The sequence below is a fragment of the Neophocaena asiaeorientalis genome, unplaced genomic scaffold, assembly GCF_003031525.2.
Source record: "Neophocaena asiaeorientalis asiaeorientalis breed wild unplaced genomic scaffold, Neophocaena_asiaeorientalis_V1.1 scaffold76, whole genome shotgun sequence".
Lineage (NCBI taxonomy): Eukaryota > Metazoa > Chordata > Mammalia > Artiodactyla > Phocoenidae > Neophocaena > Neophocaena asiaeorientalis.
Window position 1 is genome coordinate 2,023,806 of NW_020173668.1, and position 17,368 is coordinate 2,041,173.

The following is a 17,368-nucleotide window of genomic DNA, read 5'->3' on the forward strand; positions in this document are numbered from 1 at the left end:
CCCCTGACTGAGAACCAGCTGCGTTTACCTGCACTGACATCTGTGCAGCAAGAGAAAGGGCGTTTGGCTACAAGAGAATGTGAGCTTTTTTGTGTGTGAAAAAAGAATGAGTTTTTTCATATGCATTATTTTACTTTATCCTCCAGTATCTGTGAGAGTTGGTCCTGTTACATCTGGCTTGCAGAGAAGGAAACAGAGGCCCAGAGAGGTTAAGTGACAGGTCCAGTGTCACATAGCTAGTGAGCAGCAAAGATATGACTTGAATTCTGACCTTTTGGTTCCAAATCCCATGTTATTTAGAAAGAGACAATGGTAATTTTCTTTGTTAGCTATCTCGTTCTATTTGAGGAGAAGTTGGCATGAGTGAGTTTTGTTGCTGACTATTTCACACTCACAATTTTATCATGTATAGAAATGCCTGAGAAAAGGAGAAAAAAAGAAAGAAATATTGGGAGTGTCCCTATGACCTGTGTATGTGTCATGGCCAGTGTGCGCCCAGTGCCATCGGCCATTAGGCTTCAGGGGCTATTTGGTCCAAGAGTCTCATTTTACTGGGGGTATTGAGGCCTAGAAGAGTGAAGCAGCTTGTCCAAAGCCAGGCATTTACTGTGGAGGAGGCCCAGACCCTCTGGGCCCTCTGATGGCAAGCCCAGGGCCCAGCTCCAGAGACCTCTTAGTTATGAAGCACCCTGGCTTCTTGGAACTTCTCCCTCCTCAGGCCTGTCGGAGATCCAGGTGCCCTTTGAAGCCCCCAGGGTCCACCCTCCCACCCCATTGTGACAGCTTTGCCTGTTTCCCCTGTTTGCAAGTTGGACATCCAAGGACGCAGAGGGTCTGAGTGATTCCATTCTGGACCATGAGTGACCAAAATAGGATTCTGGTAGCTGACTTCTGGTAGGAACCAGGCTGGGCAGTCACTCTGAGAATGCCAGGAAGAGCCAGGGAGGTACTTAAATCAGGCAGCTCAACCTGGGGCCATGAGCCTGAGCTAAGAGATGAGCATGAGGGTGAAAGGTGTGGAGAGTGGACGAGAATGAGAGATTATGAGAAAGAGGCAGGATGAGAGCAGAGGAAGGAGGAAGGCAGGGGCTTGGTGCTGGTGTGAAAGCACCAGGTTGAGGAAAGAAGCTCCGTCTCCGCAGAGAACAGCAATCACGAATGCAGTCTTCCGGGCCAGTGGATAAGGGGCTGGTTTTAATTTGCATAGCTTTAATTAGCAAGAGTGTCTAATTAAGACAACCATTACAGAGCCACAGTACTAAGCTGATGCTGAATGTCAATCAATTTTGGAGCCTCTCCATGAAATTGAAGGAAAAGTTGACCTTATTAAACTGAAAAGATTTCTAAATCAATTATTTCCCAAGTCGAATGCACAAAACATAAATCTTAATTCAGTAGATACAGACTTTAGATGATATTACCTCTTCCCCTTTGGGGGTTCCAGCCAGTGACAAGATCATGAATGGATCACATATGTACACACACGCACGCATGCACACACACGCACGCACGCACGCACACACACACACACACACACTTTGGGGAAGGCACCTGCACATCTCTACCTGGTATTTAACTTCTGTTCAATGCCCCTCTAGGACTCTGCCTGCATGGTTTTCTGTTATTTTCAAATGTTCCAAACAATATAATACATTTAGAACTTCAAAGTCTCTGGAAAATCTACCATAATCATTACAATTCTGGCTTGTCTTTGGAAGCTACAGGGCGGCCGGGAGAGCAATTTATATGGCTGGCTCAGAAGCTGGGAACACACTCCATCACAGTCTGCACAGCCTCGGGGGAGGAAGGGCTAGAGCAGTTCTGAGAAACCTCACTGAAGAAATTGGAGGCTGGAAAGGCCTGACCAGCCAGGCAGGTGGGGTGTTGGTGCACAGGCAGGGCACAGAACCTGGAAGTAGATGGTCTGGAGTAAATCCTGGCTTCTTCAATCCTGACTTGGCCATTTGTTGGCCATGTCCTTGGACAAATTAGGTAACTTCTTGGAGCCTCAGTTTCCCCCACTGTAAGAGTGGGTTGACGATGTCCACCTTGCATGGTAGGCCCCTACAGTAGTGCTTTATAACGGGTTGTTGTCGTCAACAAGTCACAGATCTGTGAAGGGCTGGCTCATGGCTTGGAGCAGAACAGGACCACGTGGATGGGGCATCTTGCAGGAATGTGATACACCCTCCTTCCCTGCTAGGAATCCCCTCTACAGCACCCCTGATGGCTGTAGCCAGCCTCTACTAAGATGACAGGAACTCACTGTCTCACACGGGAGCCTAGTTCATTTTGAAGGCAGGGGGGAAGCGTGGTATATAGAAAAATCTGATATATAGCTAAAGTCTGAGCTAGCTGTATGACCTTGGAAAAGTCACTTTGTCTCTATGACCCTCAGTTTTGTTTTGTTTTGTTTTGTTTTTTGATCAGTAAAATGGAGACATCATGACCTCATCTGTAGGGTGAGAATGCGAAGTAATCTGTATAGAAGGCATAATCTGGGACCTGGTATGTAGTCAGTACTTAATAAATGTTAGGTAAAAATAAAAGTACTATTATTAAGTAGTTTCAAGAAGCACTTATTAAGCACCTGTTGTACTCAGATCATCAGAGGTAATACAACTGAGTACCCTGGCACTTGATAGAATGACACTATATATTTGCAGTCTTTTTTTACATTAAAAAAGTAAAAAATTAAAAAATAATTGGAAATATACCATATTTACAGTTTTGGGGTCTGGGTTTTTGACTTGATATTATATCATGATCCTTTCCTGATATCTTCAAGTATTCTCTGCAGAAGTGGCTTTAAGTAGCAACATAGTGTTCCATCACTGGCTGTTCTCCAATTTACTTACCCACTCTAGTATTTTGGGACATTTAGGAATAAATGGCTTTAAAAAAACAACTCTCATCTGTTGGGATATAATTCTTAAGCATTCCTGTGCATTAAGGATATTACTCTCTTGAAAAATTCTGAGTTGCAGGAGAGGAGTGTTGACCAGTTGACCGCAGGACTCCCTTCCAGCCCTATGAGTCCCTTTGGCCCTTGGATAGCAGTGAGTGGGGGCTGAGCAGGTGTGTGTACATACACACATGTGGTGTATGGCAGCTAATTAGGCAGCCCTGAGTTGCTGCCATCACCCAAAGAACCATATCAATTTCAAGCTTCACTGGAGTTCAGACAGAAAAGAAAAGATGATAATTCAACATTTTAACAAATAGAAAACATTTCTAATCCAGCCAGACTTCTTTGACGTATTTTCCTGCTATTAAAAATGGTTGATGGTTTAATTTTTATTGACATGTGATTGGTAGAGAATGCAAGGAAATCTGTGAAGTAATGAGCATTCCCACTGATCCAGTGCGCACTCATCTCCCTATGGGGCTGGGACTGGCCGACGAGATTTCAGTGTCCAAAATGAAGAAGCAGGTGGAGTTGACTCTTATGTAAAGGCTTTGAGTTTTAGAACAAAAGGAAGAAGCTCAAAGGAGAGGAGACAGCTTCTGGCCCCTTTCCCTTCACCTCTTCCTCTAAACATGATGGAAATAGACTTGGATTCTGATTTCAGTTACTTTCTGCCAAAAGAAACAAATTAAAGTTTGAAATGTGCAGCCGATCCCAAATCCTTCCCTGGGGAGGCATGATGCTCCCCAGATGTCAGACCCCTCTGAGAAGAAAGTTATGGTCATTTCTGGCTCAAAAACACCATGATCTGTCCCCAGTTGATTCCTATAGGGAGGTAGTCTTGTCCTAAAAGTCTGAGTGTCCCTGAATTCACCACCTGCTCTCTTCAGCCCCAGTAGGTCTTGCGCTTTGGGTGGTGTTTCAGGCATCCAATAGTGCTTTCGAAGAGTGGAACCTTCCTGAGGGCTGGAACTGTGTTCTGTTTTCCTTTGGGCCCTTAACTGGAGCAGCAGAATACCCCCCAAGGCACCACTGTGCGTGTGCACTGAGTAAATGATTGCAGGCTGCTCTTCATTAAGCGTAGAACATGCAAGAGGCTCAATGAAAAGTGGATTGTGCTTAGACTGTTGTCTCTGGGCAGGGCAGAATGGAGAATTTTCCCCACAGCTGGATGATCCTGTACAGTGTAGAAAGCTGGGGTTTGTGTATAAGCCAGATTGCAAACTTGTGGTGGGCAGGGGCCCTCTATAAATAGCCTGCAGTATCTAGCACACTGTTGGACATCTAGCAGGTGCTCAAGAAATGAGAAGTTGTTGAAATCGTCATGAAAGAAAGAAAGAATAAATGAGCTCCTTCATTAGTTCTCCCTTGGGTCCCCAGCACTAGCTTATGTCTGGCACAGAGTGGGCCCCAAAACTATATCAAATAAATGAATGGTAGGTTGGCAGACACCAGGGAGAGCTGCTTTCTTTCCATCTCAGCCTGCAGAGGGTGGTTGAGAACAGGGACTTGGGCATCTGGGAGTCCTGGGTTTAAGTCCAAGCCCTCCACTGACTCTAAGTGGCTGCCATATTGGACACCCCCCCACCCCAACGCTGGAGATCTCAGCCACCTCTCCCTCTGTCTCTGAAAGCTTGCTTTCTTGGACCGTGATGTCTCCCTCCCTAGCTCTATTGTAGGTTTCATGTGGTAATTAATCATATCTCACCTTCGAAACACCTTCCATTATCGTCTTATGTAGTCATTTGGGTCTGTGTAAATGGGCACTTCTCATATTTTTACTGTTTCCCATTGAGAGTGGGCCTGAGGGGTGCGGGCAGTGCTCTGGGCTGGGAGTCAGGCTGAGAGTCAGAGGTCTTGGCTTTGAACTCTGGCATGAGCCACTCACCTCTCTGAGCCTCTGCCTGTAATATCTATAAAGCTGGGCCAGAGGCCAAGGGCTGTCTCAAGGATGGATGAGAACAAGATGTGAAACCACCTTGTAAACTGTGAGGTGCTTTGCAGACATCAGGCATGTTATGATTCTGGAGCATGGGGGCTGTTTCTCATGTGGCGTGCCTCTCTCAGGATGCGTGAGGCCACAACACAGTGCTTGGAAGTACTGCCTGGCTTTCTGCTACCTTTGCTCAGGGCTGTGTTCCTGCCTTCCTTTGGGACTGGGAGCTGCCTCTACTCCCTGGCTTCCAAATGCCCAGGAGGCACCAGCCTGGTAGAGGAGGTGAGGTAGATGATAGTAGCCAGCCCTCACAGGGCCTGGCACTGGGCTAGGCACTTTACCTAGACAAATGCCTTTCTCCTTCACAGCAGCCCTGAGACGTAGGTACTGATGTTGTCCCCATCTGATGTCTGAGGCAACTGAGCACAGAGAGATGGAGTGAGCAGCCTGAGGTTACGTGGCTGGTAAGCGGCTACGTCAGGGTTTGGATTCTGTTGGCTGGTCCCAGAGCTCTTGCTGCTAACCACGTGGGTCCCCTAAGCTGCCCTGGGGCTGGAGGACTGCAGTGAAGGCAAGTGGCCCACCCTGTTTCCCCCAGCCTCAGCTGGAGGGACCCTCAGGGCCCTTCTCCTGCCCAGGACCCCTCTCTGCTCCTGTGCTCGGCCCCCTTCTCTTTCCAGTAGCTCCTCTGCCACCCTCGCTTCCCTCCCCGCCCTTGGCCCTAAAACGGGAGATGAGAGCTGCTGCCAGGACATTCTCATTCATTCCTGAAAGAACTCTGCATTGTCAGAGGTGGAAGGGACCTCGGAATCCTCTGGTTCAGGTTTGTTAAGAGAAAAGAGAGGCTCAAGCTGGCACAGTATTGATGCCCAAACCATGTAACAGCAGCATCGAAAAGAATTATGTTCATATGACTTCTGAGCATGGAGGCAAATATTCTAAACAGCAGCAAACTGAATCTAGGCATGTATAACAAACAGAATACATCACGCCCAAGCACGGTTCATCGCAGGAATGCAAATATGATTTAACCCTAGAAAACAGAGGCTCAGAGGGCAGCTGCTGGGACGGAGCCGGCCCAGGGCCCAGCCCAAGGTACTTTCAGGGCTCAGACTACCTTTGTGCTGTATCCCGCTCCCAGGAGGCGCTGGTGACAGTCTTTCCTTTGCCCTCACTGCCCCTCACCCCCACCCCTTAACACAGCCTCAGAGTAAAATGAGATGCTCCATCCCGGATTTCCCTAATCCTCTCTTTCCCTTTCTCCTGCAGGATTCCATGTTTTCATTGGCCCTGAAATGCCTTATCAGTCTGTCCACCATCATCCTTTTGGGTTTGATCATCGCCTATCACACACGTGAAGTCCAGGTAGGTGCCCTCGCCCACACCCCTTCATGCAGGGGCTATTCCTTTGCTCCAGGCTGAGCCCGTCCCCCCTCCCAAACCTACCCTTTCAGTAGCTACTTGGGTGATTTCAGCAAAATGTATCTGAGATTGTGGATCTTCTCTTTTGGTTTGGACCCTCGTGGGAGAGGGAATTGTGAGGCTGCCCTGTGGCTTTAGAACAACTGTGACATTATCTTCAAGTGGGGATCCCAGAGGCAAACACGACTTCATGATTTGGGGGGCAGTCCTGCTTAGAATTTTCATTTTGCATCATTCTACTGTGAGACTTGCTTTGCCCTTTCTATCTCTTGCTGGATCCTTTCTGAACTTGAGCCACTGAGTCCCCCAAGTGAAACAGACCTGCCTGCTGTGCCCCTGCATACACACACACACACACACGCACACACACACACACGCACACACACACACACTGCACCAGATACCACCGGGAATCTGTATTTCTGACTGGTGTAGACTTTACTCCCACTGGACTCTACCAGGGAGGAGACATTTTCTAGAAAGAATAGAATCTGCTGTAGTTGAAGGGGCCTCTGTTTCTTGCTGTCCAGGAGTCACTTGGCACCCAGAGAGGTATTGGCTTAACCTCTGGGGTGCACTCCAGTTTGGCCGATGTAGGGAGGAGGGTTCGACCTGGACTGGGAAGGGCAGGCAGGAGTGAGCATATCTGTAGCATCTTCTCATGACAATAGGTCTCCCTCTCACTGGGCCCTTCAGGCTGACCTGCTCTGCTGGGGCCCTGGGTAGTTCTAAAGTATCCAGATGTTTTTTCTCACATGCATACGCATCTAAATATAACTCCTGTCATTTGGCTGGAGGAGCACAGATAGATCCACATCTGGGCAGCAGGCAAGAAATTGACAAAGACCAGAACTCAGAGTCAGAAAAGCTGGGGCCGAGCCTCGCCCATGACCTCTTCTTACAGCGTGTCTCTGGCCAGCCCTGAGACCTTTCTGGACTGGAACATGTGAACTTTTGCTCGTCTGGAACATGGGGGGTTTTATTCTGCCATTTATGGGTCGTTGTGAGGATGAATGGGGAGTGTATGAGAGAGCTCTGTAAACTGTAAAACACTTCAAATCTCATCGCTTTTGTCACTCAGCGTTTCTGGGCTGACCGGCTGCACAGGCAGAGATGGGCCAGTGTCTCCTGCTCCTGGAGGGGCTCCGCTTTGCCTCTGGGTGTCAGGGACCTCTGTGGCTGGCCTGGGCGTGGGAGCCCTGGCTCCAGGCCACCTTACCTCCACTCTGTTGATAACCAGAGGACACTAATCTAGAAGGTGGGGACTCTTTAATCTCTGGGGGGGTCACAGGTGTGGGGAGGCTGAGCGTCCCAGAAACCACCAAGCAGCTTCCTTCGTGGGGTCTGACCTGGGCAACGCATGTGGGCTTTAACCCAGACCGTGGTCCAGTCAACCCCAGAAAGGAGCCAGGAGTACAGGCAGGAGGAACGGGCCAGGATCAGAGACAGGACCATGAGTCACAGTCGGGGCTCCAGGCTGGGTTCACCCCACCCCAAACCAGCTGTGGGACCCATGTATCTCCTCAACTTCTCTGAGCCCCTGAACCCTCATCTAGAGGGCGTCTATACTACTGTGTATCACCTTGACCTGTGCCGAGGGGTTGCACAGGCCAGAGAAAAAGGCAGAGTCATGAACTCATCTGTGATCCAGGCTTGAGGGAGGGGAGAGGAGCTGATCTCAGCCTCACACCCGCACGATGGTTCCACTCAACCTGACTGCTGCTGCTTTCCACTCCAGGCACTGGGATGGGAAGAGCCAAGCATCCCTCCCTCTGATTCTCTTGGGGTCCTGCCCCACCTCCCTCTAGGGCTTGCAGCCTTGGCTCTCAGACCTGACCCCACCCAAGTGCAGTTGTGACCTCAGTTCTGGCCTGGTGGCAGGGCCGCGATGCTGATAGGCCGGCACCTCCCTGGGCACACTTTGTCCGTCCTCAGCTCGTAGCCAGTCTCTGCTTCACCCTAATTATGGGCAGCAGAGGACGCTTTTCAGTCACTTGTCTTGGCCTGACACTCACAGTTTGGAGAAACAAAGTGAAGTCAGTGGCATTAAATCCTGGCTCAGACACTTCAGCCTTAATGACCTTGAGCCAATAACAACTTCTCTGGGCCGCATCGGTTTCCGTATCTGAAGGATGGCAGTCATATCACCCAACTCATAAGCAGGGGGGTAACAGTTGACAGTGCAGAGTGGGCCTTTATGAAATGGAAGCTGGTCTCTTTCCTGTGACCTCTGTCCCACTGCTTCCAGCTGGACCTCGTCCATGTACAAGCTGTGCCCACCAGATGGTCACTGTCACAACTGCCCGGTACTGGCGGGTGGTTGGACTTCCTCCCTGCTCTGGCCCGGCCCTTCCTGCACTCTCAGCTCCCGCCGCCCAGCCCCTTATCCTCCCTGGCCCACTGTCACGTGGGGAGTCACCAGAACCTGGCTCCCTCTGTGCCTCTTACCTGTCCAGTGAAGTTCTTTCTTCTGGAAAAGTCTAGTGGGACCTTCTCCTGCCAGAGGGAAATGGGAACGGTTTGGGCCCAGACAGTCAGCAGGACCCTTGTATGCACTCACCTGACCATATTGTGATTTTCTGTCCTGTATCCTTTTCCTCACCCTCAGGGACAATGATGCTGTTAATCTTTTTTTTTTTTTTTTTGCGGTACGCGGGCCTCTCACTGTCGTGGCCTCTCCCGCCGCGGAGCACAGGCTCTGGACGCGCAGGCTCAGCGGCCATGGCTCATGGGCCCAGTCGCTCTGCGGCATTTGGGATCCTCCCGGATCGGGGCACGAACCCGCGTCTCCTGCATCGGCAGGCGGACTCTCAACCACTGCGCCACCAGGGAAACCCGCTGTTAATCTTTGTATTTCCAGGGACCCACGGTGTCTGACAGAGAGCAGGTGTCTGCAGGACATATTTTGAATGAAAGAGTGCTGGATTCAAGCTATCTGGTTTCCAAAACCTTTTAGACCATGACTCAGCTCTGTGGTCTTGGGCCTCAAGTTTCCACATCTGTTCATTGGGGATCCTAAGCACCCATCCCGCCCCCCTCCCCTCCCCATTCTGTAATTCTCTGATTGAGGTTGGTGCCCGCCGGCTGGGGGACCTGCTTCCTGAGAGTGGTGGGAGGGTTATCCCAAGCGTGATTGCCGGTGCTTATCCAGAGGGGACGCTTGGAAAGCCTCTTCAGTAGGGAAAGGCCAGCTGCTGCTTATCTGTTGGGAAGTAGGGCAGGGTGAGCATATGGCTCCTCTCCTCCGTGGGGTGAAGTCAGGGGCCTGTGTTAAGGATATGCTTGTCACTTCCTCATCAACACCAGTTACTGGTCACTTGGCTAAATTTTAGCAGGAACCAGATGACCGTGTTTCCCCCTCACCCCAGCCCTGCCCCAGTCGCTCACATCCAGGCCCCTGGCCCTGGCCCTGGCCCAGCACACACAGGAGGCTAGGCGTACCTTCTAGAATAGTGTTCGTATTTGTTATTAGTTTGGACAACTTGTGTTTTTGAGAAAGAAGACTCTGAAACATTATTTGGAACCTCTCAACCAAACTCTGGCTTCAAGTCATGCACCTGAGGCTCGGTAGGTCCTCAGAGGTGACAGGAGGGGGGTGCACCCCTCACCAGTGCAGGAGGCCCCTCCAGCCTCTCTGGGCCGGCCTGTCACCGGGACTCACTGCCTCTTGAGGGAGGCTCTCCCTGGCTGGGCAGTGTGAGTTCTAGAAATGGGCCTCTCTGAAAACTCCACTCAGCCCGCCTCTCTTCTGGAGTAGGGAAAAGAGGTGCCTGTGTTTCCCACGAGGCAGCCCCTGTCGTCTGAGGATGGCTGCCCCGTGTCTCCTTGGTCTCCTCTTCTCTTGGCATCTTGGAGCACGGAGCCTTCAAAGTCCCGGGCAGCTGTTCTCCTCAGGCTAGCGTGTCTTGGAAAGAAATGAAAAGCAAAATGCATTGGTTGTTGTGTTATTTATCAAAACTTAGAAAACTGCACTCTCCCTTGGAGAGTCCATTTGTTCCTGTGGTTTGGTGATCACAGATCACCAGTGCAAACCTCCTCTCCCCAGGCTGCAGACTCACGTTTTAGGGGCCATCAGCACACCCCTAGCTCAACATGTAACTCCCTCCCTCCCTTCCTCTCTCCCTTCCTTCCTTCCTTCCTCTTTCTGTCTCCCTTTGTTTCTTCTCTTTTCTCTCTCTTTGTTTCTTTTCTTTCTTTCTATTGAAGTATAGTTGATTTACAACGTTGTATTAGTTTTAGGTGTACAGCAAAGTGATTCAGTTATATATATATTCTTTTTTAGATTCTTTTCCATTATGGTTTATTACAGGATATTGAATATATTTCCCTGTATAGCTATAAAGTAGGCCCTTACAGTTTATATAGTTTATATGTAGTGGTGTATATCTGTTAATCTCAAACTCCTAATTTAGTCCCCCTTTGGTAACCATAAGTTTGTTTTCTATATCTGCGAGTCTGTTTCTGTTTTGTAAATATGTTCATTTGTATCATATTTTAGATTCCACATATAAGTGATATATGATATTTGCCTCTCTCTGACTTACTTCACTTAGTATGGTAATCTCTAGGGCCATCCATGTTGCCGCAAATGGCATTATTTCATTCTTTTTTATGGCTGACTAGTATTCCATTGTGTGTCTATATAATATCTTCTTTATCCATTCATCTGTTGATGGACACTTAGGTTGCTTCCATGTTTTGGCTATTGTAAATAGTGCCACTGTGAACATTGGGGTGCATGTATCTTTTTGAATTAGAGTTTTCATCTTTTCTGGATATATGCCCAGGAGTGGAATTTCTGGATCATATGGCAACTCTACTTTTAGTTTTTTAAGGAAGCTTCATTCTGTTTTCTGTAGTGGCTGCACCAATTTACATTCCCACCAACAGTGTGGGAGGGTTCCCTTTTCTCCACACCTTCTCCAGCATGTATTATATGTAGACTTTTTGATGATGGCCATTCTGACCAGTGAGACACTGAACACTTTATTGCTCCCCAAATATCCTCCCTCCTCTACCCTTCTTACCCATCTAGTGCATTCATTCATTCATTGTGTACTTAACGAGGGTCTACTCTGTGCAGAGCCTGGGACAGGGGCCCAGTACTCTGTGCTGGAAACCCTGAAATCACTTTTGCTTCTCCAAGGGGTTGCCAGTGTTGAGTGAATCCATGGCTCTAATGTCTTTAGTGCCATCCTGGAAGGCAGGACAGAAGGAGGCTGAGAACACAGATTTTAGAGTAGCCCAGCTTGGGTTCAAAGCATGTTCTTTGTCACATTGTAGTATGTATGGTAGCCTTTAGCAAGTTACTGAATGCCTCTTAGTCTATCTCCTTTCTGCAAAATGGGCCTAGTAATAGTACCCACCACAGCGTTGTTGTCCAGATCAAATTAGATAATACGTGCGAGACACCTCAGCTTCAATGAGGACGTGTTTGCCGGGCTGACAGCATGGAAAGGATATCCCAGGCAGAAGTCTCAAAAGGAACAGAGGCCCTGAGATGAGAAACTGCAGAGTGCATTCAGAACGCCTCCAGGACAAGGTCCTGGGCAGTGGGGCCGGTCTACTCTGGAGCACGGCAGGACCAGCAGGAACTCATCTGCCTTGCTGAAGAGTTTTGGAACTGTCCTGTGGGCAGCAGGGAGAACCATGGAAGGAGTTCAAGCAGGGGAGAGAGATGATCAGATCTGCATTTTAGCTGCAGCATGGCAAATGTTGCAAGGGCCAATTTCAGAGGCAGGAAGACTAATTGGAAGCATGTTTCCACGGTCGAGATGAGGGATGGTGACACCCTGAATCAGGGTAAGACAAGAGCCAGGACAGGGGAGACTGTGCATAAGAGATGTTGAACAAGTGGAATTGACCAGACTTGGTCAGTTATTAGGTTGGAGGTACTGTCTGTGGGGAAAGGAGGGGCCCAGCAGTTGCTTGGCTAACTCAGTGGCTGGGAGTGCCATTCATTACAGTTGAAACCGCAGAAGGAGGCTGAGGTGGGGAATGATGACCAGGTTAGTTTTGGAAGTTGAGGTTTAGGGGCTGGGCATCCAGCCACCTCCAGGATGGTGATGCAGAGGATAGGCCTAGATGAGCAGGGAGCAGTGGGATGAAAGGAGGCATGGGACAGGTCCCCAGAGGGACATCAGAGGACATCAGACTTCTCCCAGAGGGAGAAGTCAGGGAGGTCAGAGGAGACCCCAGAGGGAGGGAGTCACAAAGCCGGGACAGAGAAGGAAGTGTTGGTTATGCCACAGGGGGGTCGAGGAGTTGGGAACCCCACTGGTCCTTTGCACCAGGCTGTGGGAAGGTCATTGTGTCCTTCCTCAGCACAGTCACTGGGAGTGACAGTCACAGGGCAGTGGAAGGGGAAGGGAGGACCGAGTAGGAGGTGAGGAACATGGAGACACTGAATACTGGCCAGTCTTCTAAGAAGTTTGGCTGTGAATCGAGGGAAGGCAGAGCGGCAGCTGGAGAGGACACAGTGCTGAGGGAGGGATGTTGGTCTGCTTGTGTAGCCTGGAGAGACTGCATATGTCTCGCAGCTGTCAGGAAGAAGCCAATTGAGAGCGAGAGGAAATAACCAGGGGCCAGGTTCTTGTCCAGGAGCACACAGGAGGGGAAGGGATCAAGTGCCCCAGGGAGGAAGTGCCCTGGCTCAGAGCCTGGGGGACATGATGGGGGGATGGGGAGGGGGAGCGAGCCTTGGTGTCCTTAATGAAGCTACAGGGGCAGGAAGCTGCAGGACTGTGACTGGCACACAGCATGGCTCAATTAATGTTTGTCTAATTAAAATGGAGGGACTGCTGTGAAGCTAGGATAGGACATAGGCAGTGGCAGATTTCCCATCATCCAGTGTGTGGATGGGAACTTACAGATCATTAATTTCAGTCTGTGGTTATTGGCCATATTCAAAGTAGAAAGCATCAATCAGATCAAGATCTGGTGTGGGCCTCCAGAGGCTTCTAGTCCACTTCAAATCTGACAGAAATATAACTATAGTGACAAAATATAGGTCTTCAACCTCATGAATTTGAAACGTAGGAGACCAATAAAAGGGGAGACTTTTAAGTTATTAGATGTGTAAAAGTGGATATTTTTATTAAATAGCAATAGAGTTCTCAGCTGACAGGGAAATTACTTCAAATTGTAGGACATAAATTCTATTCAAGAGACAGCTCACATTGCAAAAAGGCTCACATGCCATGGCACGATGGTCCCATAGGTTGGAGCATCCTCCTGGGTATGTATAACCTGCTGTCACAGGAACAGGGGCATCTGGAATGCAGGAGGTGTCACTGGTCCAGATGCCTTGGGAGCCCACTGCGAAATGAGTCAGGGGCGTCTTCCCATCAGGGAGTGGACTCGATGGTTCAGGCTGAGCCTTGCTCTGTGCTCTCACTTTCCCTTCTCCCTATAGAAGAAAGTGGGCTCAAGCCATATCCTGAACTTACCTATAAGGTAAGGACTACTATGTGTCAGGCATTGAGAATCCAGAAATAATTCAGACCCAGTCCCTACCTTTGGAAGCTGCTTGTCCTAGACCTTGATCCACTGTGACCCAGGCTGATAAGCCCCAAGGTATGAGGTGTGTGTGAAATACCGTGTGGCCACAGTGGGCCAGGCAACTCTCATGGAGAGAAGAGGCCCTAACCAAGCCATGTATTCACTGGGAGCAGAGGCCTTGTGTATGTTTGGGATGAAACTGGCCTGGAGCATTTCAGGGGCATGAGAGAGAAGAGAAGGGAAGGTGTGTCTGTCCTCCAGGGGAGATGGCAGCTGCCTCATCCTGGTGGGGCTGGGATCTCTGTCCTTGCAGGCCCCCGATAGATATTTCCTAAGGTTGTCCCTGGCTGGTTGGCTGATGGATTTGAATCGCCTTCACTGGGCTCACAGATGGGGCCAGTGGCCAAGGGACTCCTTTAGAGTTGAGCAGATTGGGGACCCCTGAGATCCCAAGACCTCCAGATGGCCCTCTCAGCCTGCTAGGTCTGAGGACATGAGCTCCTTAACCCAGGTGTGCTGCACAGAGAGGAGGAGGGAACTCTAGGCCCCCAGGGTGGCTCCAGGACCACAGGGCTTGACAGGAAAATTTTGGATGGTGGCCTCCTCTGCTGAGCTCACGGCCATCTCCTACTCCACGCTAATGGACACTCCCTAGACAGATGGCAGCACATGAGGGAAATTGGAAATGGGGGGTGTGTCCAGGGGACAGGGCCTGGCTAGGCCACCGTGCATCAGCTGAGGACGCCACCTGCCCTCCCGCCAGCCCACCTGCACCTGTACAGCTGGAGAGAAAGGAGGAAAGAGGGAATGAGTAGCTGCTCAGTCCAAAGGCCATGAGTCCTTGTCAGACTACCCTCCAAAGACAGAAAGCTGAGAGGATGACGCGTTAGCAGCCACGTCGGTGACGACGGTGTCACTTCATCTTGTCTAGTGCTTTGTAGTTTTTGGAGTGTTTTCACATGTCTTGTCAGACCTCTTGCCTGCCTGACTTCACCTCTTTGACTTTTAGGGTTCAGCACAGATGCTTCCTCCTCTAGGAGCCCTTCTGGCTGCCCCCACTCCCAGGGCAGGTCTCCCCTTCTAGGAGTTGGCTGGACATGGGCTCTGACACTGTATCTCACCTGCACCCGCTCCGGCCGGATGTCCATGGTGGTGGAGGCTGACTTGGGTTCACTGCTCTGTCCCACAGCCAAGAGCACCCAGCACATAGCAGGGATTCAATAAGTGTTACCAGATGAATGAACAACAAGCCTGAGGGACAGACAGGCCGATTTATTCCCCTTGCTCCATAGAAGAGAAAACTGAGTCTCTGTAAGACTGAGAGACTGGCCTGAAGTCCACAGCTCTGGCTTGTGCATCGTGAGGGGTCAAGGGTCTCAGCGGGCTGCCCCCTGTGAGCTGGGCTGGCCATGCCCTCTGTGACCCTCCCCACCATCCTCTCATCTCCTCTTGTCCCAGGCCTCAGTCCCAGAGCCTCTTCACTCTCAGATCTGTGGCTGGCCATGGATTGCCATGGTTACCACGTCAGCCCTGGCAGTCTCCGTGTGACATTTTGGTTTTATTTGCTAAATATTTGAACACTTGGCTTTAACCCTTTCTGCCCCAGAGAGGGCTTTCCTGCCACGTTGCCCCTTCCCTAGGGGCGATGGCTTCCCGCTGCTTTCTCCGGGCCCCAGAGCCCATGGGGCTGGCGTGCCTGGGGGAGCAGCAAGGCTGTTTCTCAGCTGCCTGTGTTGACTTTCTGTTTTGTCAGTTGGAAATGTCATCCTGTGTCATGCTTCTTGACAGGGCATGTGCTGTGTCTGTTAACAGGTGTGAAAACTGTTGCCCTGGGCATGTTAAGACTTGCCCCAGCCGGGAGGGCCGGTCCCAGACTTCCGGAGTCAGCTGCCTGCGGCTCCATTGACTTCCGGGCAATTGCCTCTTGCCAAGTCCTCCAGAAGCTTCCTCAGCTCCAGGACTCCAGGATGTCAGGGGTGTGCTCTGCCCTGAACCCTGGCAGTGGGACAGAGGGGAAACTGGTTTCGGGAGGAATCAGTGTTTGTAAATGGGGAGGTGGTGTCACCTCCCTTCCCACTCCTCCTCCCCTGCTGGTGCCGGATGAGGTGGCGCTGGAAGGCTGAATCCATCAAGCTGTGTGTTACCTTGGAAACCACACACCGTCCGCACCTTGGGAAGTGAGGGGGGGCTCAGCAAGCTTCTCAGGAAGCTTCTGCTGTAATTCAGGGATACAAGAGATCACTGTCCAACGTGGGCAGCTAAGTGAATGACAGTGTTGAGAAAAACAGCCCTAGAGCCTGCCCCGTTCAAAAGCGCTTCCTCCTAGCAAGACTCTGCCCCCTTTACAAGGTATGAGGGACCTGTGGCCTGGTCTGTCTGGGGTACCAATCACCGTGCGAGCTTGGATGAGCTACTTCTCTCTCAACCCGAGTTTTGTCATCTGTAAAGTGGGCAGATTGGATCAGATGATCTCTGGGGCCTCTGACTGTATCCAGGATTCCATGCCTGAAGGATGCTCAGTGACAATGAGACAACAATGTAAGGAGAGTAGCTATGAATGGTTTTTGATAACAAGAACTGATACAGTATGCATTCAGGAGACCCTCGTGCGGGACTGTCCCAGCAAACTGTCCCTTCTCCTAACTGCCTTGCTTCTCTGCCCAGAAAGGGAGCTGGCTGTCCCCTTAATATAGCCTTGAACTTGAAATAGCAAACAATCGAAAGAACAGTTCTTTGGCTCCAACATCCTAAAGTTTAAAGGTGACTCCTCTTAAGTCTCTTACAAATATAATCTGGTCAGACATCGTAAAGCTTTTAGGATAATTAAAGTCAGTGACCGTGTTCCCTTCCTCAGTGCTCAGTTCCAGCTTCCTTCCATGAATACAAACTGCCATTTCTTCAGAGTCACTGGGGAGCGAGTGTTCATCTTAATTCTGTTTCCCTGAGAGTGCCGATGTGTACTGTCTGTGACTTTTTCAGAGTTAATTCACTCTATTATGTATTGTTGTTATTACTATTTTCAAGTGATGATCTCTTCTGTTTTCCATCAGGGATGGGCATCAGATCCCCTGTGCAATGTCTGGGCCCCGCAGGCTAGTGAACCCCACTGCCTGGGGATGTGTGTTTGGAAAGCACCACAGGGTTCCCAGGCTTCCTGCTGATTAAGAAACATCGTGCTCAGTTATAAGCTCCGCAAGGGCCATGCTTTCTCTTAATCGTCTGTGTGGCTGTCCCTGCAGTGCCAATAAAGGGGATTGTACGTAGTGGGAGTGTGATGATTCTAAATCTGGGCTAAAGATAATTGACTCTCTGAGGATTTGGGAAATTGGAAGGCATGGTAGAATTTTTAGTGTTTGGAGACTTCCTTACCATTTTCATTGCATGTATAAGACCAAGAAAATTCTGATAATTCTAGTCTCTGTTCAGCAGGAAGCTGAAGTCGCGTCTTTTTGCTTTTAAGAGAAAAGATGCAAAATCACCACTGCTCAAATTCTCCCAAACCCAGTAATTGGAAAAGAGATGAACTGTGCTGAGGTTATCTCTGAATTAAAGAATTCAATACAATTCAATCCAGCAGAATTCCATTTCCTCTCAACATATCA

At 49.9% G+C, this 17,368-nt stretch overlaps 1 protein-coding gene across 2 annotated transcripts in view; it reads left to right on the top strand.

The window, feature by feature from the left end:
• The window catches only part of KCNN3 (potassium calcium-activated channel subfamily N member 3), a 161,954-nt gene that overhangs the window by 42,882 nt on the left and 101,704 nt on the right, over positions 1 to 17,368 (top strand). For both annotated transcript variants that reach the window (XM_024748206.1, XM_024748207.1), the window contains exon 2: positions 6,114 to 6,209. In XM_024748206.1, the coding sequence (XP_024603974.1) occupies positions 6,114 to 6,209 (96 nt within the window). The remainder of the gene's footprint in view (positions 1 to 6,113; positions 6,210 to 17,368) is intronic.